Genomic DNA, 23,669 nt, shown 5'->3' with positions numbered 1-23,669 from the left:
TTGGCATGTGCTGCAATGTTCTGTACGGAGACAGGTATTGTGAACTCCATAGCTGGAAATCCATGTGTGTGTGCACGCGAATGTAAGGAATCGAGACGCCTGACATTGCCCGGCGGAGGAAGAAATGAACAAAGTTTTGGGAAAACAAGTTTGTCATGTTTTGCGTCAAAGTTTCTGAAAATTATTTCACCCTTAGCAGGCTATCTGAAATCTTCCGAGGATCAGTCGTGCCAGTTTAATTTATGTCGCCTAGTTTGAGGCTTACCAAGCAAACATTTGGCTAGCTAAAAAATTCTGCTTGTGGAGGTTTGTTTTTCTACGAGTTAGCTAATTTTGTCAAGAACAATAAACTAGAGTGGATAAAGAGATATTAACTTATTTAGGAAATGAAAATCATCCAAACAGAGATCGAACTTTTGTTCAGGGCCAAAAAAATTGTAGAGTACCTTTTGCTTGTTGTTGTCGTGGCTTGGGATGCAAGAGGGATTGGTTTATCATTTGGCCTAGACTGACAACAACACTCTCCGGCACGCCCAACAACTCCTTGGGGACCATTGATGTTGGTCTAGATGACCCTTACACGGTGGTGTGGCAATAGCCCCCTCACATTGGAAATCAGAGAATCGGTATGTTCAGACCCCCGCTAGCGCCCAGTTGTGCAGACGGTGGAATCGGTATGGCCTCAAATAGTTTTATTTTTTCGAAGTTATTGGCTTTGATATATTTGATACCTTGCATATTTTTAACCAAATAAAAATGTGGCGAGTATCTGACGCACAAGGCTGCTTGTTTTTTTTTCTTTGAAAGAAATGATTTTGATCATCATTTAAATAATTAATACCCGTACTGGCAATATTTATCCTCATGTATTCTTCCATCATTTTATTACACATAACAGTGGATGAGCACGGGGTCACTACCGTCTTCAAGTCATGCCGTCTTGTGCTTTCTCACTAAACACATGGGCGTATATTGTAGATTAAAATGCACATCAGATGATTGACATCAAAACTTCGTACTGAACATAAACGCTGAGAACAGACTATCTCCTACCATCAAGCCACTGGTGTGACATAGGTCTATCATCGAATGAGATTTTGTTTACTTTTTAAAATATGTACGTTTTTAGTCCTTTATGTGATTGTCAATATTCATAAAACAAATACATAATTTGAGTGGTAAAAAGTAAGTTTAATGTTTTAAAAGTTGACTATTTATTGACATTTTTTCCTCAGACAAAATTGTTTTTCTAAAAGTTTGCAATCACAAATTTTAAAAAGAAAGCCTTTTAATTTTGTACCAAGTTGACACAACCATGCAAAAAAGAAAGATTGACACATTTAATGTGTCAAATTTACTGGTCCATGAAGAGAGCAAAACCATTTTGCCACTCCTACCTGTTAGATAAAACGAGATCGCTGCATTAACTTGCATCATATCAGGGGAACCACATCCTAATATTATATTATGTCTGATTTAGAGGGTTAAAAATTGTACTCCCCTAACATGCATAAGGCTGGTCATAGTGGAAAGTAACTTAGAGTAGTAACATATATTCATCTTGTGCTGGCATATATGTGGTGTCATGCATTATGTCATTTATTAGCTTGTAGACTCATCTTATCTTGATTTGTGTGATATTATGGTAACATATCTAGTTACCACAAATATTTCTCCTTATTAATAACATACCACATCACCAAATTTGCTTAGTTGGCACTTATGTTACTACCTATGTTACTGCCACTATGAGTAGCCTAATGTACCTTCATTCTGGCTTAGGCTGATCATAGAGGGGAGTAACTTAGAGTAACTTATGTGTGGTGTCATGCATTGTGTCATTAATTGTGTTGTAGACTCATTTTGTCTTGATTTGTGCGATGTCATGGTTACATATCTAGTTATCATCTCCTTTTCTTTTTTCATTTATTGTCGTGCCATATCATCGAAATGCTTAGTTTGCATCCATATTACTATCCAAGTTACTTGCACTATGACTAATCTTAAAGACCCATGCGCATTCCTAAATTTTAACATTAGTCTTATATCAAAAAAAATTATACTTCCTTCGTTTCGCAAAGATTGGCACGGATTTGAACTAGAGCTAGTTCAAAGCCGTGCCAATTTTTATGACACGGAGGGAGTAGTTACATTAATTAAATCTTCAACTTAAAGATGTTCAGGAGACTGGAGTACATGAATTTGGGTCAAGCAAATATTCCTCATGTTTGAAACGCACCTTCCAGGTGACGATTTGTGAATTTCCCAAAGTTTGATGGTGCTGCCGGTCTTGCGCTACCGGCGACCGCTACCCTGTTCTGTATTTAAGCGTGAGCTCGCTCTGCAACTCACAGAGCCGCGCCAAGTGTCAACAACAAGCAGTAAGCACACAAGGCCACAGAGCAACACCTCGTTCCTCTCCTATTCCCGTGGCCATGGCGGCGACGCCTCCTTCCGCCGCCGCCGCGGGCGGGGCGCACACCGTGTTCGTCTACGGGAGCCTCATGACGGACGAGGTGGTCAGCGCCATCATCAACCGCGTCCCGCCCTCCTCCCCCGCGCTCCTCCTCGACCAGTACGCATCCATCCACGCGCGCTCCCCTTTCCCCTCTCCCCATCCTCTCTTGTTTCTCGATCCCTTCACCATACTCCCCCGCCAAATTATTCCTTTCTATACTTGTCGCTCTCGTTCCCCCTTCCTTGCAGAATTGGCGGTGCTAGGTGACGAAATTATGTTTTTTATTAGCTGTCACTACTGGTCAATTGGAGCGGTCGATGGTGACTTCGTGAGCCGCAATACTTTGGGACTTTGGGTAGTTGTGTACTATTACTATATGGTACAGTTGGTACTCATGTACAAATGTACAGATGTACTGTTCGTATATGAGAACCGAATGTGTTGATACTTGATAGGAGCTTTAGGATGAAAAATTGAAAATGAACAGTAGAAACTAATAAATGGTACGGAGTACTCTCTAGCTCTTCAGCATGGCATACTAAACTTGTCAGAAAAATTGATGAGAGGTCTCTAGAATAATGCTGAATTCGACGCATACTTGGACATCGGTAAACTTTGCAAAATCTGCACATCATTTGTAAATTGTAAGTGAATGCTGCTTGTGCCGCTGTAGGATTTCAGCGTAAGTCTAACTGGTCAGAGTTACCGCCGAATCATGTTCCGTTCTATGTTATGGAATTGATAGGATTTCTTGTACTCATACTGATCATATACTACCTTCAACAATTTATCCCTGTACATTTTATCACAGAAGAAATCTCTATACATGTGAAGACGTTCTGCTGTTTTTCTTGTTGTAGTTTTGAATCAGACTTTCTTTTTATGCTACTTTCGTTCTCCATTCATATTGATTTATTTGCAAGTTTCAGGTTAAGTTTAACATGAGATGCTATTGTCTGCAGCCATAGGTTCAACGTCAAGGGCCGTATTTATCCAGCAATCCTACCTGTTGAAAGCAAGAAAGTTGCTGGAAAGGTTCGTTAACTGTTATACAAGACTTTTTGCCTTCTATAATTTTGTTAATGTGTCTACAATTTTCTCAGTTGGCTGTGTTTTGTTTACTTAGTTTAGCAATGTCTTAAGAGCTTGATTTCTATCTGCTTGTAGATGTCTGCGGTTTCTCGGTTTTGTACCCCAGGGTGTCAAAGTACTGGATTTAGTTACCATTAGAAGTTGTTTTCGTCAGACTGGTCACCAAGTCTAGTTCTTTGTGTTTAAGTATTACTCTTTACTAACTTTAGGAACTGATTCAATTTTTAAACCGTGCAGTTGTGAAAGTTCTTGTATTTGTTTTGGTGAAGTCACTTGGCTCGGGTTGTTATGTGCAGTTTTTTATATTTTTGCAATGACGCCAATCAAGTTAGAATTGACAAGCAATAGTTATGTAAAAAAAATAGATCATAGCTTTTAGCCACATTTACAACAGCCTTTCTCTACTTATGCTTACTGCTCTGCAGGTTATCATGGGTGTTACTGATGCAGAACTCATTCTGCTGGATGCATTTGAAGATTTTGAGTATGTAAGGAGAAGAGTTCAGATATCATTAACCGTAAGTTTATTTCAACTTAAGTGGCTCAGACTGTTGTCTTGCATTAATTTTATTCACAAATTATTGAACTGTTTCAAGCTACTAATTTGTCATTTCGATAGTTTTGCTGAAAGAAAGTTTGGCCTTTCAGGACACTTCAGAGACAATGCTTGCTGACACTTACGTATGGAGTGATGCAGATGATCCAGATCTTTACGGTGAATGGGATTTCGAGGTGAGGGTGTTTCACTCCAGATTCTCTAATAATGCATCGAGGCGCTAGCTTTGAGTTTTTCTCCAAATCAAAAACAGAGCCCTATTTACAATAGCCACAGGATCTTAGCTCCATGTGATTTTTGTTCTTTCAGTCAGCCTTAATTCTTGGAGTGAATATTTTATCGTGTTCCCAAATCCCAAGTGACGCTGCGACTGCATTATTTCTTGATACAAATGTCGATAGATTTCAGCGAGACCAACAGAAAAAACTGCAACAAACATGCTTGTTCCATAAGCTTTTCACTAATGACCACTAGATGTCTAGATGAGTATATTAATCCGAAGACTGTCACATTGAACTACGCTCCTTATCTCATTAGCTAATTTGCTTCTGAATGGCTAATGCCATTTCTTCGGGAATTCCGGTATTTGACAGAGGTCTATAGCTGTGATGATCTTCAAATTACTCAGTTTCCACTATTGTAATTGTGATTTCTGCTTACTAATTGCATAGATCATGTGTTCTCTGTAGGAGTGGAAGAAGCTGCACATGAAAGATTTCCTCACAATGACACTTGGATTCATGAATGGACTCGAAAGGCCTGAATCGAAGACCCGGGTTGAGACCTACCAATCGTTCATGCAGGATATCAAAAAACCTGAATAGAATCCCCAAGTTGAGAGTTGAGATCCACGATCGTTCTTCATGAAGAACTGATTGGGTGTGTGCTTTATTAGTGTATCCTGAAATAGCTCGTCTCCTCGATTTGTGAATAAGATCTTTATAGGATCATCCATCGGTAAAACAATTTAGCATATATCTCTTTTGTGAGACCCCTGATCCAATAGTAATGCATGTCAGAATAAAATATTTTCTGCGCGACTTGTGGTTGATCCAAAACACGCTGAAATGCAACTTCTAGTACTGTAGCACGAACTTTACCGCCAAACGACCCCTCTTTGATTCTGCAATTGGTGCGCTCTGCTTGGGTGCTTTTTTCTTCTGGTAATCTTGCTTCTGAGCTGCCCCCCCCCCCCCGCAGGACACCCTCGTCTCTTTTTCCCCAATCTCTCTTCTCTTGCAGAACCCAACGAAACCACATAGCCGCCGCAGATTGCTCAAGATGGCAATGGGGACCCGAAACTCGTACGTTTTTACCCCATTAGGGGACGGGTTTGGGACAAATCTAATACCCGTGGGTTTGTTCATGGGTCAAAAGTGAAACCCGATGGGTTTCATGGGTTCAAACCCGATCCCGCACTCCCCAAACCCGATACCCGATGGGTTTCACGAAAAATATGATATAGCTCATATACATGGCCCAGTTCATCTTATCCTCGAGAAAACCTTAGATATATAACATGTTTCTAACCCTAATTCACTCCCCAAATAGATAGCCACCATTCTACCAACATCCCGAGCTGCCCACTCCCTCCACGCTTACTCGCTCTCACTCAGTCGCTTCCTCCATGGTGTGCCACGCCACACTCTTTGTGTCGCGTTGTCATTATACTATTTTGTACTGTTAAAACGGGACGTTTTTGTGTCGTTATGCTGCTGTTTTTCCTGGATTTGTTGTGTATTCTCACGGGTTCGAGTTCCCCGACGGGGCTGAAAAACCCGATGGGGACGGGGACGGAAAAAAAATGAAACCCGTTAGCGGGGACGGGTTTGGGCGGGCACTACCCGGCAGGTTTTGTACCCGTTGCCATCTAGATACTTGACTACTTCGCCATTAGATCGAGCCGCGGGGGACGGCTGCATATGACAAATGCGGCGGGAAGGGGTAGGGACTAGGGAGGAGAGGAAGCAAGGGGGCATGTTACAGCTTGTTGCGACGTTGCCGTTGGAGGGCTCCATGGCGGCTGGGCTGCTCCTTGCGGCAGCGATGCCGCCTCCTGCCTCTGCCTAGCTCCATTCAGCGGCAGCGATGGAGTTGGACCCCGAGGAGTGGCATTGCAGTCGCCACCAAGCCATGTTTCATAGTCCAAGGTTTTTTTTTCTTTTTTGAACTTTCCGATGAGTTCGGAGGGTAAAATGGACTTGCTTCTCCCATAAACTGTCCTATATAACGCTCATTGGAGATTTGAGGGAACTGCAAGACAAAATATTTGCTTTTGCAGCTACCAATTTGGGAGTCATGGAGATCTTAACAATGGCCTCAAAACAGAGAAGCATAAGGTCACTACAGACTTGACTTTCCAATTGTACGACATGTTTCACCTAACTCTCTCAAACTCTAGAGGTAAGCTTCATTTACCCATCCCTACTTCCTTTCTTGTAAGGACTACACATATAAACAGAAAACTACTAATCCGATGAGCTGTTTGCGCTCCCGGATGTAAGCGACGCATCTACAACATCCTGGCGCTGCACAGCTTTGCCGGTCATCATTCCGGTGGTGACGTCTACTTAGACCACCACAATGACGGTGTGTATAGACTGGTAAATTAGGTCATTCAAATTGATCATATGAGCCGGTGGAAGGGTTGCCAGAGTTCTGATCACAGCGAGCCCTCCAAGCATTGCCCCCACCGTCTGAGCTGCTGCAAGCCTGGTTGGGGATAATATTGCTTCCCAGATCACCATCCAAGCTCATCTGTTGCACTTCTTGAGGAGAAAGGATCCTAATGTACTTCACGCAGTTGACAAACTCCCTGCATAACCAACAGCAGTGTCCAGAATTAGCGCAAAACATGTGCAAGCTATAATCTACTGACAGAATCTCAGCCTTGTTTGTACATTTCCATTTGTTCATTGTTCTACTAGGCCATATTTCACATTGTCACTACCACTTCTAAGGGACATGCATATCTGGTATTTTGAAATATTGATTATTACTCCATTTTAGAGGCATCTACATATATGACATTCTGAGAGTCAAAAATTTCAGAATCGACGTAAGCACAAAACGAAAGACAGATAAGCTTACTCCCAAGGATCATCGCCAAGAAGTAGGATGTCATCCTCATGATCTCTATAGACAAGCTTCCAGCCAATCCTCTGTCGTTCCTCAAGTTGCCCCTCTATGCTAAACATTCGGGCTAGGGCATGCTTTAATTCATCATATCCAGCGTATTGACTAATGTCAATAGACCGGCCCACAGCTCCACGTTTATATACCTAGAGAAACCATTAGGTTAGCCAAGTATGCAACAAGAAAACACACTCGTGAATACTAGAAATAAACAAATGCTTGAGTGTAGAACTGTGTCACCCAGATCAAGATGCAGTAACAAAAACTGCTATTAATACGGCGAAATATCAGGTGAAAACCTCTATTTAGTGAAAACTTTCAATCCTAGCCATTAGATCTTAGTAGCTAAATGCACGTGCTTTGCTACGGAATTAAAAATATGCATTATGCTTGTGTTGTTTAATTTTTAATTTTTTTGTGCTAACTACAATCAAAAGATCATCATGTGTAAAGCTACAGTATTAGAATGAGTGGCGATTACGTGATCTCGTAGCAATCAAAGCAGCAGCCTTCGTGGAGGACAACCACCAACTCAGATCTTTATAAGTGTAAAGAAATAAATGGATCAGATGAAAGGTGGATTTCTATTAATAAAAAGAAAAGGCACAGGTGTGGAGGCCATATCAGATGAAAGGTGGATTTCTAGTCTTCTGCTCTTCATAACACCTCAGAACAGAATTTACATAGGACTAGTTATGTAATCTAAGTTCCACACTGTCATGTGTGCATTATCGTAACGTTTTATAACTTAATCAATTGGGATCTTAATCAATTGGGATGAATCCTTCAGTTTGTAGTCCAATATTTCATCTTCCCATTATGTTACCATGGTAATGAACAAAAGGCACCTCATACTGCAGCAGTGCTGAATATTAAAGAGAAAGACTGCATTCAAAGTAGCATCGCTAGCTTCAGGTAAAAGAAACAGGAACAGCGCTAACCTTGGTGAACGTCCTCATCCTCTTTATTGGAGGAGCAGGAGGCCAAGAACTTCTGTTAAAAAATGTACCATCATTGATTCCAGAGTCGATTGAATTAAATGCCATATCTGACGCACCAAATGACTGTGAAACCATGGAGGATGATATCTCTTGCTGGGCATCCTTCGGTATTATGTAGCTGTTATCAATGTCTGTTGAGATATGATTCTGATATTTGGCAGTATCAAGTCCATTTGTCAGGAAGTCATCAGTTCCCATAGGGAAGCCTACCTGACCATCGTTGCTAATTCCAAACAATGTATTGTTACTTGGAACATCAGCATGAATTTCAGTATCTGGAGGTGCATCTTTGAACATTGGCTGCTGATTGAAGTTAGACATGGGGAAACTTTGATGTAGAAGTCCATCAGTTTGGGAAAGCCACACTGAGGTTGCTGAAGAAGCTGTTTCAAGATAATCTGTCGGGGGTGCATTATCCACAAAATTTTGGGGACCAGCTCCTGCATTCTGTAATTTTGAAGCGACCATACTTTGCTTTACATTGGAGGTCAACTTCGGCAATTCCTTTGCTATTCTTGGAGGTCCCGTTACAACTTCAAGAGAGCTTGGCACTGACATGGGGGGAGTTGACTGAGGTACCTTCTCAGTGTTGATCATGTTGCAATATTGGTTCCTACCAGTGCCTGGTTGCAGGAGATGATTACCGTTGGCAGTGGAAGGGGATGTTGAGCAAGAAGGGATTTCTTCTGTGACTACAGAATGTGTAGCACCAGGCATCCTCAAAGGACTTCCATTTGCTGAACTGAAATTGAGTGTTGTGGTCGGAGGAACAGCAGCTTCGGATGTGTCTGCAGGGACAGCTTGTTTCTGTGGAAGCTTCTGTTGTGTATCTGGCTGCATAGGTAGTGGCATTGATGTTGTCTGTGATGGAATTTTTGTGCTTTGTTGGGGCATCATCTGTTGTTGGGTAAGTGAATGAGAGCTTGACAGCTGCTGTTGCATATCCATAAGTAATCTTTGTTGTTCTTGGATTAAAGGTAATTGTGCAAGGGTGACTCCAGGTTGGGACAGAAATGACTGCTGCTGTTGCTGCAGTTTTTGCAAGAGTTGCAACTGAAGCTGCTGATCCGATAGTTGCAGCTGCTGATTTGCCAGATTTGGTAGCTGCGCAGGCATCTTATTGAGCTGCTGCTGATTCTGGTTGTGTTGTTGTAACTGCTGTTGCTGAAGTAAAAGCTGCTGCTGCTGCTGGTGTAGCAGCTTTTGTTGTTGTTGTTGATGTTGTTGTTGCTGGGGCAGGGGCGGCTGGCTGGCAGCTGGCAGCTGATTTTGAGACATTGGCTGCTGCTGCATCTGATTCTGTACAAGAACCTGAGCTTGTGCGAGACTGGTTTGAGCTTGGCTCAAAGGAAGTGCATAGTTCATGGATTGTTGTTGCCTCTGCAGGTTGCTAGCATCTTGAGTCTGTTCTTGTAGTTTGGTACTCACACCAAGCTGATTCAATGGAAGGGCTGCTTTGGATAAATCATTGTTTGGCTGCATTTGCTGTGGAAGTTTAGGAGTATTAAACTGAATGTTGTTCTGTTGCAGAAGCTGGTTCTGTAGGAGCTGCCTCGAGAGATCAGTCGAACCAATATTTTGCATGCTGGGGTTTGTTATTGACCGCAGGTACTCGGACTGCATGGCTGTATTTGCGAATGAGGAGCCCTGCTGCATATTCATGTTCATCCACTGAACCAAGCTCAGACCAGGCATTATGGTGTTCTGCGTCTGAGGGTCCTTTATACAAATCTCCTCACCCAGCCAAGGCATAGCCCTCTTTAAGAGATTCTCCATTTCTGAGGACTCATCATCTGTAAGCAAATAACCAGGATAATTTATAAGAATGCATAAAACCAGTTTAATAAAGCACTTCAGAAATCAGACCTCAAAAACTTCTGTTGCATCTTAAACTAAGATAAGAGCTCAACAAGTTCATAGTCAGCTAAGCTATTAGATGGAGAGCAGGAGAAGATTATCCAGAAAACATTTCTGGCTCCACTGTAATAAAGGCTGGCCTAGCTAGTTATATTGCACCCTCATAAATGGATTTGTACCACATGGATGCCTGATGTAGAAATAAGTGGTAGATTCCCTAAAATCCAAACATCATTTCTTATTTTTAAATTTTATTTTTGTGGGGCAAACATTATTTCGTATGACTCAGAAAACAAGTGTGGTAGATTCTCTAAAGATCAAAAATCATTTGTTCTAAGGATTACAGAACTCTGAGAAACCCATCTCTCTTTTTCTGAGCATAACCTAATCAACTCTCTAAAGATCGAGGAGCCGTGAACCGTGCAAAAAACTTGCACAAAATGTACTGCTTCAAATTAGGGCCTATGGGTGAACAGAGCACAAAAATGTAGTACATGCTATGGGACCACCCTTTGCACAGGCCTACTTTCCCAACTGCTTCAAATTAGGGCATATGGGTGAACATAGCACAAAAGTGCACAAGGATTACCACCCCGGATCAGCAACTGCACTAAAGGGTAATTTAAAGAATACAAAAGAAGTGGTGTTGAAGAAATCACCAAATACCTAATTGTCTGGGACGCTTTGAACCAAAAAACGGTGGAGGGCATATGAAAAATGGGGCAGCAACCGGTTCAATCTCCCAGATTGAAACCCTATTCCGTCTTTCGCCTGCTGCAGACTCATCCCAGCCAACCTGTTGGACAAATGCAAAAACTTTGTATCAGCAACAGTGAGGGGTAAATGATGCAGCGGTCAGGGTACACCCCCTTTTCGAAAAAAAAATGATGCATAACGTTGCTCCCAAATGTAAGTAGGTAACGAACCTGTAAGTTGCGCCACTGAGAGTTTTTCCATCTTACGGGATCTAGATCGCTTATGCCAGTTATCGTGCCCATGTACCTGAAACATGATAAGTTGATCACATATGTCAGGCATACAGCAAATACTGCAAATTGGAAGGAGCACTCAAGCCTCATTATTCAGTAAAAGTATCGATAACCAGTTATGAGCTATCTAGTCATATAATTCTAACTCCTTCCCAAATTATAAGGCGCAAATGTATTTCAAGATTTAACTTTGTCCATGCATTAGACAATAAATATACAAGTTATTCTCCATAAGAATAATACCATTGAAAACTTCTTTCGGATGCAAATTCATTGGTATAGTTTTTAAGGCACTCATATTTTACTGGACAAATTTATGGTCAAAGGCACCCTATAATATGGGAAAGAGGGAGTATATGAAAATATCTCCATGAATCCTTTTTTTGTTTAAAAAGCAATGAAAAATAGAAAAAATATGAGTAGTCAATAACTTGAGACAGCGAAAATTAAAGCGAACGATGGAATACCTTCTCGTTCCTAATTCCTCAGTTTCAAACATCATACGGAAGCGCATTCCTAAAGATAATTGATTACCATAGACAGCCTTCTGATACTTAGCAAATGGGATAACAAATTCAGTAGGGCTGGCCCTGTAAACAACATTTTCTGATGTCATGATTTCAGACAGACAATATAACTCACCAAATTGAGCTAATCAATAGTTAAAACAAGACATTAGGTGGCAGAACCGACCTTGGGTTGTAAAAGATGGTAAATGGGCTATTGTTGGCATCAGCATGTGCTGCAGCTGCAAGAATCCCTATATGCATGCTGTCACTTGAAAGGACAGATGATGAAATGTTCGTCGGTTGTCGGTTAGCACGCCTTATCCCTAGTAGAAGTTGCTGCCTTTCATCCCTACAAATATAACATTAAAAACGAATAAGGAACAGCCACCATTAATTCACCACGAGTAATAAAGCAGGGAAAGGCTTCTGAAGCATAAAATAATAAAAGCAAAGTAGTATCTCTAATACTCTTCTTTAGTTCAAACTTCAATATAATATTGGAAGATATAATGTACCTAACGAAAATGACAGAATCTCCAGCAAATAACCTCTTGCCACTCACAAAGAGACTCCAGCCAGTGGTAAGCAGATGTCTTTTTGGCTGACCTGTTTATACCAAAACCAAAATATGACTAATGAATTGAGAAGTTGTATGGATATTAGGGCATAATGCAGCTACAAGTATACACAAATTCACATCAAAACAAACTATTTTGAAGCTAACACGCTTGGACTACCATGTGCAAAATATTATCATTCTTATGCGTATTTGCAAGTGAACCATGTCCAGTATTGAGTACTAACTATAAACTGGAAGTTTGCACATAACGGAACCATTTGCAGCGGGAATAGTTTTCCATAATGCTATTTGCTGAAATTTCTTACCCCGATATATGTGACGGAATGTCCACACATTATCATGCAAATCCCTAGCTTGTATCTCTTGAGCAGGTGGTTGCATTGAGAAGTCCTAGAAAAGAAGCAACAGTAATTTAATTGGAAGCACAAAGGATACAGAAAATTATATAAATTATAGTTTGGACTCAAATCTTTACATACAAGAGGTGGAAATATCTTCTCTGCAGCTCGGCGAGGTACAGAGAAGCCTCCATGTGTACTTGTATCACTTGCAGTCAGTGTCTTACAGAAGAACTCATTCTGGGGTCTTGATTGTTTGAGTGCTAGCTCTGATAGCTGTAGTGCCTCCTTTCCGTACTGATTTAGACACAAGTAACTATGTTAGCATACCTGAACGAAAAGGATGTCAAGGGAGGTATCACTGAGAAACAAGAGGGATTTGGTACTTACTGATGTAACTGGCTGAAGAGTCATTTGCGCATAAACTTCATCTGTTTCTAGGTCAGCCTGAAAATCAAATAGAATTCCTTTTAGTAAAATGATTACAAGCATAAAGATGATAAATTGGCTAGTGACTGTAAATTACATGTAAAGTGATATTGTGCAGTAGGCAGATCAGCTTTGACGGAAGATTTGGGTAGTTTGGAACATGGGCATCAACATCCTTCTGCATAGAAGCTGCAACCTGCCAAATGAAACACGCTCAAATCCCAGATCGAAGCAACTCAAACATAACTTTGTCGAGCAAAATGAGAACCAAGTGTAACAAATTTGCTTGTCATGCTGAAAATCCATATCAGCGCAACAGTTGTAAGTTTTTTTCAGTTTTATCTTGAAATTCTTAACTACGAAGAGAAGATACCTCAGTGGTAAATAAAGTTTAGTTCAACCATACTTAACATTATAAATCTAACAAATTTTTTTACTAACTAAACGTTTTCTTTCTGCAATCCCAATAAATGTCAATATTATATAATGTGATGGTAAGTAATCTTGATTTGGAAGCATAAAGCATTTTTATTTTATGATACTGTACAAATGATCAAGTAGCAACCAAAGCCATGTGCTATGAAGCCATTTCCCGAACATGCCTAAAACGATTCCCTTTTTCCGTCGTAGAGCGGAAAGGGAAAGCAATAGCCACTACAGAATTAGGCACCTCCCTGCAGTAGCTTTCCCACATAAGAGCATTTCATCACCCCATCCTGTAAACTTGCTCGAAACAAGCTTACTCCAATGCCAAATGCAAGAAAGCTGCAACAGAACATACTAAATGTGCCACCAATAAATGCAAGAATTCGAAGTGTGCTGGGTTGCTTCATCCACCAAACAACGGAGCAAGAGAATGGTGTAACACACCAGAAACCCATAAAGGGGGTCCAGTAGGCCCAATTCCCCCAACTACTTTGGCAATAAGCTTAAAATCGGTAACAAACAAAGCAAACTATAGTAGCAGTATTAGCAACTAGCAACCAACTGGCCAAGTATTCAAGTAATACTATCCCCCAAGGCCTGTAAGGCTGTAACCGAAGAAAATCCAAATATCAAGAGGGAAGTAATAATTATCACAGAAGCAACAAAAAATCAATTCATGAATCAAGGAACCGTGGGAACCGAATATAGGTGCTTTAAATAAGTCGTCGCTTAACCATTGCCAGAAATGGTAGTATGAAGTGGAGAAAACAGCAACGTTGAGCACTCAAACAGCAAAACATCACATCAAATCAAATAAGGCACAACCACTGAACGAAATGGAGCACAGCAAATCGAATCACTACCTTGCTATATGTCACGCTGACAAGAAACCAACCTTATCCTCAAAGGGACTTCAGAGGCCCAATAGTTTGAGAAACACCAGTTAAAAAATCATAAACCATAAGCAAACTTTGCTTTGAAAAACTCAAATCTAACAGATAATCAAAACAGAGCTCCCAATGGAGGGAATCCATCCAGAACTAACAGACATCACCACACCAGAGTGATCTCAAGAAGCATGGGAAGAAAGAAGGGAATATGGTATTCACCTGCTCGCTGTGGCCTTGCGGGAAGTAGACGACGAGACTGCCTGCCGGCGGAAGCGATACCAGCGGCCCAGCGCAGGCGTGCCATAGCTCCGAGTTGATCACCGGCGCCTTCTTCTCCCCTGCACAACAAAGACCAACCACCGCGTCAGTAACCGAAGAGAAGTAAGCCTTTCCCACAAATCTCTTCTTAACACGGGGACCCAAATGCATTCAGTTCCGTCGCTTTCTCGGGCATTTTGCCACACGCCGACGCCGCCGGCGCCGGCCGTGACCGCCGTTGCTACCTTTTGCAAATATGCCCTTTTCGTTGTTAACTTTATCTTGCAGATAACACCCTTAGTGACGAAGTTATTACAGAAACGACGCGGCGCACGGCTCGCCTCGCCGGAATGGACGAGGGGCTCTCTGTAATTTTCTCAACTTTGAGAAGCTTAATAAATGCAGAAGAGCAGACGCGGCACACCGTTCGGTTGCCACGTGCCCGCCCACACTCCGCCTCCGGCGCCGGCGGCGGACCGCTCGCCGCGACGACGGCCCGCACACCCATCGGTTACCCCAAATAAATCCCCTTAAAAAAAATGCAAAACACCTCACGAAATCCCTTCCGTGCCAACAAAAGAAATAAGAACAAAAATCACGAGGCCCTTTCCAATCCAACCCAACGAGAGGGGAGTAGGCAGCAAAAACACGGGAAACGCCAGCGTTCGATTCCGAAGCCGAACCGCCATTGGAAGGAAGGAAGGGCTGAACCACTGAGGAGGCAGGACAGGGAGGGAGGGAAATCATCAAGTACCTTCGCATCCTGCCCCCGCCAACGACGCCACGGTCACCGCCGCCCCGGCCGCAGAGCTCACCGCCGGCGCCGGCGCCGGCTGCTGTTGCTGCTGCTTCATCATCTCCCTCCCACACGCCAAACGGACCGGCCAGATCACCCTCCGCCGGCGAGAGAGCCGCTACGCTACCTCTACCTACCTCAGCGGTGCCCCACGCATGGCGCCACGGCAGCCGGCGGCGAGGTCCCGTCGCCGTCGGGAGCAGAGCAGGCAACAGGCCGTCCCCCCGGCCGGCCGTGCGTGCGCGCCGGTGTGTGTCCCCCCCGGACACGAATGGGACAAGGAGGGAGCAGGCGAGCACGGGGCGCCGAGACCGAAGACTTGTTTCTTTGTCTAGGCCAGGCTAGTACGGGCGGCTCTGCCTAGACTCTACAGAGTAGAGAGGGCGGCGTAGGGAAGCGCGTAGGCCGGCTGCTGCTGTGTCTCTTTGCTTCTGCTTGCTCTGCGCTGCTGCTGCTGCTCTTGGGTTGGCTTTGGCCTTCCTTCCTTCTGCTCCGCCTGCCTCCTCGGGGGATTAAAAGTTTTTCTTATTGTCAGCTTGGGAAGAGAGAGAGCGAGAGAGGGGCGTAGCCGCCGCGTAGGGAGGGGCTCAGCTGCGTCTCTCTCTCTCCTTGCTCTTGTTTTCACTGTGCTCCCATTTTGTTCTTGCTCTCTCTCTGCCTGTCCGCCGTGGGCCCTCCAAGGATTTTATATCTTCGTTTCGTCTGGGAGTGTATTTTCCGTTGCTATTATATCCTGTTTTTTCTCGGTTACTTCTCCTGTCTTGCTGTACGCCGTCCATCATTGCCGTCTGAAAAACTAAACAAAATTCGTCCCGCTCATAAATTTATAGCTACTCACACGTCCGAGCAAACCATGTACCAAACAAAAAAAATATATACTCACTGGGTTATACAAATTCAATTCATTTATTTTGAAACTTATTTCCGGAGGAAGGAAGTACTCATTTCTCGGTTAGATGTTCCTCGTTTGTTTTGTAAAATAAATCCTTTATGGCAATTTTTTGCATAATTTTTAAACTATTATAGTGATGTCATTTAAAAAAAAATGTTGTCGGTGGGGAGCCATATCTTAGAATATACTAGGTTGCTGACATGTGGATCCGGTCCCGCATGTTCAATATGCGTGCAGTGTTTTCATTCTTGTTGTAGACAGCGCATTTATCGTCGCTCATGCCGTGTTTGATCGATCTGATCTTTAATACGTCCGAATATCATGAGCCAAAAGAACACGTCCTACTAGAATAGCTGCCCTTGAAGCTTCACTCTTGTTTCAACCATCATTGTCACACTACCGTTACAATAAGTCTTGGCCTTGGAGCACATAATGTGATGTATGGAAAAGAAAAATGCACAAAACGCGGCAAAAATAAGAAGGCAGAGGAGGAAGATGGCTTGCACATTGTTTAAATCGCATGAATGGGGCATCGATGCAGCCCATTTCTACTTATATGAGCAAGCGCATTTCTACTTATATTACTAACATCATTAAGAAGTCTCCGTTCTAAGAAGTGTCTTGCGTGACATCAGTTAAGCAAATCCAACAAGTGTTTTAGGAAAGATTTCTGTTGATCTTAGAGATCTATATCAAGAACGCATAGCCAAATGCTAAAAGTTTGTGTTACAAAGACAGTCCTTCTTAGGTGAATTGGTGACGTTCCAAAGATGTTTGACCTTAGGCACTCAATTTTGTTGGACGCTTGCGTACGTGATTAATCCTTCCATTTTACAACACTGACACACGGCACTAGAGGAATGGCCACATGTACCAGAAATAGTACGAGTACCTTTCAATCCTCTTCAGTTCAAAGTAAACCGAACTTTCCTTATTCTCCTAAATATTCTACCATTGCATTTTTTAGCCCTCCCCTCATGACTTGTGCTTACGTTCCAAACTAGCCCCTCCCGCGCTTAATCTTTAAGGGATAAGCCGGTAGAATAATCCTAGCCGCTAATTTTGACCATGACTGCTGGAGCTTTCACTGGTTGGATGGAACTTAGGGTTGGTTGGAAGGGTTAGGTGGATGGGACCTCGACCTGATGGAGATAATAACATGAAGGAACAGTTGTCATATGCAAACTGTCAACTTGGTTAGAACGCCAGGGATCAATGTAAAACTCTGCTTCTTCTCTCTGAAGATGTTCTCTCTTTACGGGGATAGCCACAACGTGGTATTTATTGTGAAATAAGTTGAGGAAAAACAGACAAAAGTATTAGCACAACTGATTAGACACAAAGAAAAATACTGTAGCTTTTTTTAGAGGCGAAAAATACTGTAGCTTGAAATGATGCTTAGACAGAAGGACTCAAGCTAACATGTGCAAGCCGAGGATGATTCTCCTTTTAAATGAAATTGCACAATCCTTTTGGAAGTTTCAGTCATTTAGTAGGTACTGAGGTGGAGTATTTGCCTTTTGGTGACCCATGAACTCAAGCGAAAACAAGCTTTTGTTTGGTTCGATTTCAGTAAAATTCAAGTTAAAATTTCCTTCACTTGGCTATACTGAGAACTGAAATATTCAAATACTTCCTCCGTCCAACAAAGGATGTCCTAACTTTGACTAAATTTGAATGCATTTATACACTAAGCCATGTCTAGATCAAAGACGGAGGCAGGAAAAAAATTATAGGGAGAGCCGGAATAGAAGGGATTATTTATTAAGAGGGCAAAACATAAAAATATGAAGCTCATATGGTGAAATCGTAAAGTTATGCAGGGATTCAAGTAGAAAATCGAAATCTTAGGGGGGGTGGGGGCAGGGCTACGACTGGCATGGTCCCTGCCTCCGCCCCTGGTCTAGATACTTTCAAATTTTGACAAATTTAAGACATCTTTTGTTAGACGAATGAGTATCATAAATTTCACTTATTATGAGATGCCTGAAATATCCTCGATCCAAATTTTGAAACCATGACCGAGACTAATTGACCCGGTCATGAAAAGAAATGTAGTTTTACTGAGGATGTGATTAAAACATCTAAAGTCGAAAAGGAGCACCTCTAAGAATTGAATTTAGGTGCTCATAGACAACTACTCTGTGATTAAAAGATCTGAGGCAACCCTCCAATTTCTCTAGAACACCTCCAATAAGGTACTCAGATGGAACTCCGGTCCCTGCACAAATATGAAACAACTCCACTGATTCTAGATTACTTTAACGAAACATAGGTATAGCTATCCCTGCACAAATATGAAACAACTTCACTAATTCTAGATTACTTTCACCAAACCTAGGCAGCACTCAGGTTATAGACTATAGCACACAGGTTATACTCCTAGACCGGCGTGAGCAGAAAGGGCGTGGCCCCTGATAATTGGAGCGATCGGAGCAAAAGCAAAGCCGGGAAGCCGGGGGAGAGGGCCACCTACTGCTAATCTCCTGTGGTCTCTGCTCACCAGCTCCATCATGCATCGCCATGTGCATCATCCCTTAAACTAAGCGCCCCACTTGCATTTAACTAGCTTAACCTCCTTACTTAATCGGCCTAGCTCATCTCTTTCTTTATCTTATTACTCCTATCCAAGTGTACTAATCAAGGGCATCTTTGCTGGGAATATTATTTTGCAGCGCATGATTGCCCCCCCTCTCGCGCCTTGGCTAGCTAGCCTAGGTAGGTACTAGTATCTCTAGGGCATATCAGGGGCAAACTGTCATCGAGCTGTTGGGTCAAGAGGGTTCATCAACGGTCAACCTATATTTCACTGTTAATGGTGATAATAACTGGAGTTTCCAGTGGAAATCGGTGAACACTGAACAGTGCTATCTGTACCACTGTATCATAGGCCCACGCGCTCAGGGAGACGGGATGACACCGCCCAGCATCATGGGTCGGTGGGGTCCTGAGTGCTGGCCAACGACGGTACGCCACGTGGAGACCTCGCTGCTGCTGTTTTACGATCCGGCGGGATCTTGTGGCGATCATTCTGTTTCCTGCCCGTGTGAAGCGGACGAGCGCCCCACGGGCGGCGGCAGAAAGGTGAAACCGCGCATACACTGCTATGATTTCGCGTTAAAACGTGTGGACCTTTTCTTTTACTCACTCCGTTCCGGTTTATAAGTACTAACACATTCTTGTTTGCTTTGATTTGGATGGAAGATGCAATGGAGGCACGCATAACTCGTTGCTGCGTTTGAGGGGGCTCACGCAGAAAACGCTCTCTCGCCCGCACGCGCAGCACCGGCTTTGCTTTTGCGCATGCTTGACGGAAAGCTCATCGTCGTAAACTCGTACTAGTAAATTGAATTGATAGCATTCTGTATTTCCAGTACCCAGCTATTTTTTTTGACTGTATTTTCAGTACCCAGCTAAGAGTAATATGATTGACTAACTAAGCGTAATATGATTGACTAACTAGGCGTAATAAGAAGCAACGACCAACGCGTGAAGGGCCCCCGCGTCGCTCGCTCCTGGACGACATGGGCGGCGACTCAAATCCTAGCCGCCACATCAGATCTCCATTCCCCTCCCTCCCTCGTCGCCGCCGGAGGACGCCACCGGACAAGGACCGCGTGGCCGACAGCGGTGGCGAGGCTTCATCGTCAGGTTGCGACCTCGTGGGCGCTCTTACTTTCTGTAGGGACGGTGGTCGGAGGTGGTTTAGGCGGTGCTTTCCGGTGATAAAAGGCGCCCTCGTCGGCAGCGCGAGCTACCGGTGGCTCTGCGTCTCCGGCGTTCGGCGGGCAGCGCGCGGCTGCTTGGGCCGCTTGGATCTGCCGCGGCCTCCGCGGGATCCAACGCGTGGCAGCGGCATTGTGGGCGGCGCGGCTGGTCCTTGGTGGGGCATGGCTTCTCTGTCCCAGCCGGACGGCCCTCGGCTTGGCTGCTCGGCTTGACCGGCCGGTCTGTGGCGGGGCAGGCCCGGTCTGCGGCTTCGGCAAACGGCGGCTCAGATTTGCCGCAAGGTACGCGTCCCAGGGGTTGGTGTGGGGCTGGGTGCTGGGATTGGGAGCAGGGCGCTTGGATCTGGTGCTTCGCTGAGCGGAGACAACTGGATCCGGCGCTTCTTGGCGGCTTTGGCATGCGGCCGCGCAGGTTCGGAATCGGGCATCTGCAACTTCTTCTGCATTCTGTGCTTTCGTTGTTGCTGCTGCGTGCTCTGTCTGTTGCCTTAGTTGTGCGCAAGATGTTGCTCCGGGTGAAAACTTGCAGGGCCCTCGGTCTGTGTCGATGATGACGGCGCCTTTCGGTGTCGTTCCCCTCGTTGGAGGCTTCATCGAGGAGCTAATTTTCGTGTATTGTTGTTTGGTGTTCTCCGGGTAAAAACCTAAGATCTGGAAGTTGTCGGATCGGGCAACGACGACGTGCAAATGCCGTTTCCCTCCTTGGAGGCGCTGCCTTGGAGACCCCGACTCTTCGTTGCTTCCAATCGGTGCTTAGTCATTGTGAGTGCTTCGCCTAAGGTTTGTTAAAAGTTGGGTGGTTCCTTGTGTTGCCTAGGTTCTTGGTTTATGTTCGGCGAGGGTGTGCGTTTGCTTTCCTTTGGTGTGGTCTCGGCGTGTGTTGCCTTTCGCACCGTCGGCACACAGGCGTCGTGTTGTATTCTCGGTGGTGTGTGTCCTTTCGGCCTGCCGGCGACTCGAGGAGTTAGTGGTATGTTCTCGGTGGTGGGTCATCCTTCGATGTCATCGGTTGGCATTCTTCGTCGCGGTGGGTCGCGATGGCGCACGGCCCTTCGAATATACTGGCTACGTAGGGGTCGTGGCGTCCTTGGCTGCACGCTACCCTTCGACTTCATCGACGACGCAGTGTTTGGGGGAGCTCGGCAGCTCGACGTCTTTTGACTTCATCGATGTGCTTTGTTGTGCATGTCGCCGTTGGCATGTTTTGAGACCTAGATTTTTGTTTTCTGTGTTTCTGTTGATAATGCTGCCGTTGTACTCGTTGTATCCCAACTTTTTTATTTAATAAAAATATTGTGCAGGCTGGTTTTTACCTGCCGTAGTTCACTTAAAAAAAAACTGGGCATAATAACATTGGACGGAAAACGATGGATAAAAGATGGTCGAGGCGAAAGAAAGGCGTAGCACGACTGCAATAGTGCTTGTACTACGTTTGGAGAGGGACTGGACTCCTAATCCGTGTTCTACTTTTTCCTTCGGGATCCCTATTCCGTACTGGAACTAACCGGAATTCCGGAAAAGAAAACATGGAACGCCGGACGGAATTAAGCTCATTCTTAATAACTCTCGATGTGTTGTTATTTAAGCCGCCGCTTGTGAACCCATCCCCTGAACGCCGGACGTACTATACGATTTAAAATCTCTGCCGCTGACGTGGTCGCTGATATAGTGCGTGTCGGCGCTTGCCGGGCCCCGCCAAACACGGCTTACTTGCAACAGCGACTGCGCTACACGAATTTCTGTCCTAAACTTGTACCGCTCGCTCTGACACCTCTCTGGGTTTTGTTTCTTTTCTTGGCGCAAATGCACTTCTTTTGCTTGCTCGTAAAAACTTTACGTGGTGTATTTTGTATATACAGCATAACGAGAAATTTGTACTCCATGTAAAATGGACGAAACCGATAAAAATATGTTCGGTGATTGTGGTACTTCGGAGTCTTGGCCGCGCGGGCATCACCGCCGTTGGCCGGCCTTGCCGTGGGAGCTTTGAGGCGCTATGCACTGCACGAAGAATTGATAACCACCCCACTCCCTCTCGTAGTAAATCAACGACACTTGATATCGAACGCAAAGAGAAGATTATTGACGGCTACCACGGTCGTCGAACTATCGATGGACGGATAAGGTATCTCTCAAGAAAATAATGATATGTCTTGTTGAAATTGGTTGATCGCTGAAGACTTTAACTAGTCAAGTGCAGGGAAACTCAAACTTTTTTAGCTGAACAATCACGCACTGTAACTAAGCATAATCTGTGTTAGGATTGGAGTTAAAAAAATTCTGAATTTAAGAATTCATTATTGATCTTATAAACTTTGATCAAAACTAAGGCTTAATCCTTAATGGACTGCAATTACATCATTAATCAACCGATTAATAATCAATTCTTAAATTCGCAAAAAAGAGTAACTTATACTCGCCAAAAAAAGTTGACGTATGCTTAGTTACAATTTGGCATGTGCCGCTGTTTCTTTGAAACAAATGATATACATAGGGAAAACTTCTGAATTTTTTAATCCTGTATTTTTTTTCAGAAATCTTACAAACCAAATGAGCCTGAAATCTGTTGCAAATGAACGCTAAAGATTCTTAACGTATTGTACTTAGGAAAAAAATTCAAAAACTTGGAATCCTCTAAGATTCTTTGAATAAAGCTACTCTCTCAATTTTTCTCAAATATAAATGTATTAATGTCTAAAAGATGTTTAAATACATGTAATATTTAGACTTGCGATTAGACGAAATTAAGAATTTTATTCATCGGAATCAAACTACCGGCTAAAGTTCTGAGTGAGTAATTTTTTACGGAGTATTACTCGTATAAAAAAGCCATTAAATAAATCTCCATCGCATCACATTCACATAAGCATGCACGGAACAGTAGAATTTCCCCTACCCCCTATAGGTGCTGTGGGACTGTGGCTGGAGCACCAGGGTGGGCCCCAGTGGGGTTTCCTGTTCCCCGGAAATGCGCGGCGTGGGGCCGCATGGTTTGACCAGGCGACCCGGATTGCGAGGCCAGTGTCGGGACTGACGAAAGCCCGAAAAGAAAACATTGTTCCCACCTGGAAATTCGTGGCGATTGGACGGGACAGGAACCACACAAAATACAATTCGTGACGTGTCCAACAGTCCAAGAGCCGTCGCCGTCGTCGTCTTTGCTGCCGAATTCTCAAGTTCCCGTGTCCCAACGAACCGCTGTACTACTGGTTACGTTTTGACTTTGGTTACTGACCCAGTAGTATAAATACAGTACTGTACAGTGCATATTCGAGGCTCCTTCCAATCCAGCGGTCACATGGCGAGCCAATTACGCCGTTCAGTTAGCACCAGAAATCGCACCGCAATGCGATCATGGTTCAGTTCACGCAGCGATTCTTGGGAAATTTAATAAATTTCAAGTCCTTCTACACCCTTTGTACGTGTATACTCTCGAGAGTACGAAGGAGAGACTTTCCAAAAAAAAGGGAAGATGAAGGAGAGGGAAGAACATTCCATGTGACGCTGCCAAGTGGAGCCAGAGGACGCCAACGGAATCAATCACCGGCAGTAGATGGCCAGTGCGTGCATCCATGCAACAAGATTTTGCAAGCAAGCAGAATATACATTGGGGGATGTCTGGCCAGCAGTACTACGCCGTAGATGCGCTAAATCATGTGCCGTACCTTTGACTTTTGCTCCGGTCGTATACGCAGCTTCTTGGCGATTTCAGATCCGAACTAATTGTATCTGGCA

General features: G+C 43.9%; 2 protein-coding genes and 1 long non-coding RNA gene across 3 annotated transcripts; 2 read left to right on the top strand and 1 right to left on the bottom strand.

The window, feature by feature from the left end:
• The first annotated feature begins 2,335 nt into the window (after positions 1–2,335).
• Positions 2,336–5,148, top strand: LOC100822413 (AIG2-like protein D). Its single transcript, XM_003563472.4, has 5 exons — positions 2,336–2,575; positions 3,421–3,493; positions 3,976–4,068; positions 4,199–4,282; positions 4,796–5,148. Exons 1-5 carry the CDS (start codon positions 2,436–2,438, stop codon positions 4,928–4,930), a joined length of 525 nt encoding a protein of 174 aa, XP_003563520.3. The 5' UTR covers positions 2,336–2,435; the 3' UTR covers positions 4,931–5,148.
• Positions 5,149–6,356: 1,208 nt separating this feature from the next.
• Positions 6,357–15,919, bottom strand: LOC100822102 (auxin response factor 19). The gene is made up of 14 exons (XM_003563471.4): positions 15,273–15,919; positions 14,480–14,598; positions 13,042–13,140; positions 12,906–12,962; positions 12,657–12,812; positions 12,483–12,567; positions 12,113–12,203; positions 11,782–11,946; positions 11,556–11,678; positions 11,026–11,101; positions 10,766–10,895; positions 8,183–10,035; positions 7,197–7,387; positions 6,357–6,921 (listed from the first exon to the last, which is right to left on the bottom strand). The coding sequence occupies exons 1-14, from the start codon at positions 15,373–15,375 to the stop codon at positions 6,720–6,722; spliced, it is 3,450 nt and encodes a 1,149-aa protein (XP_003563519.1). The 5' UTR covers positions 15,376–15,919; the 3' UTR covers positions 6,357–6,719.
• LOC112269759 lies at positions 14,504–19,614 on the top strand. The gene is made up of 3 exons (XR_002961725.1): positions 14,504–14,641; positions 19,097–19,290; positions 19,411–19,614. It is a non-coding gene; the product is annotated as an uncharacterized LOC112269759 (long non-coding RNA).
• The last annotated feature ends 4,055 nt before the right edge of the window (positions 19,615–23,669 follow it).

Source organism: Brachypodium distachyon, chromosome 1 (genome assembly GCF_000005505.3).
Source record: "Brachypodium distachyon strain Bd21 chromosome 1, Brachypodium_distachyon_v3.0, whole genome shotgun sequence".
NCBI lineage: Eukaryota > Viridiplantae > Streptophyta > Magnoliopsida > Poales > Poaceae > Brachypodium > Brachypodium distachyon.
Note: the sequence above shows the minus strand (reverse complement) of the source record. Positions and strands in the feature narration are given on the sequence as shown.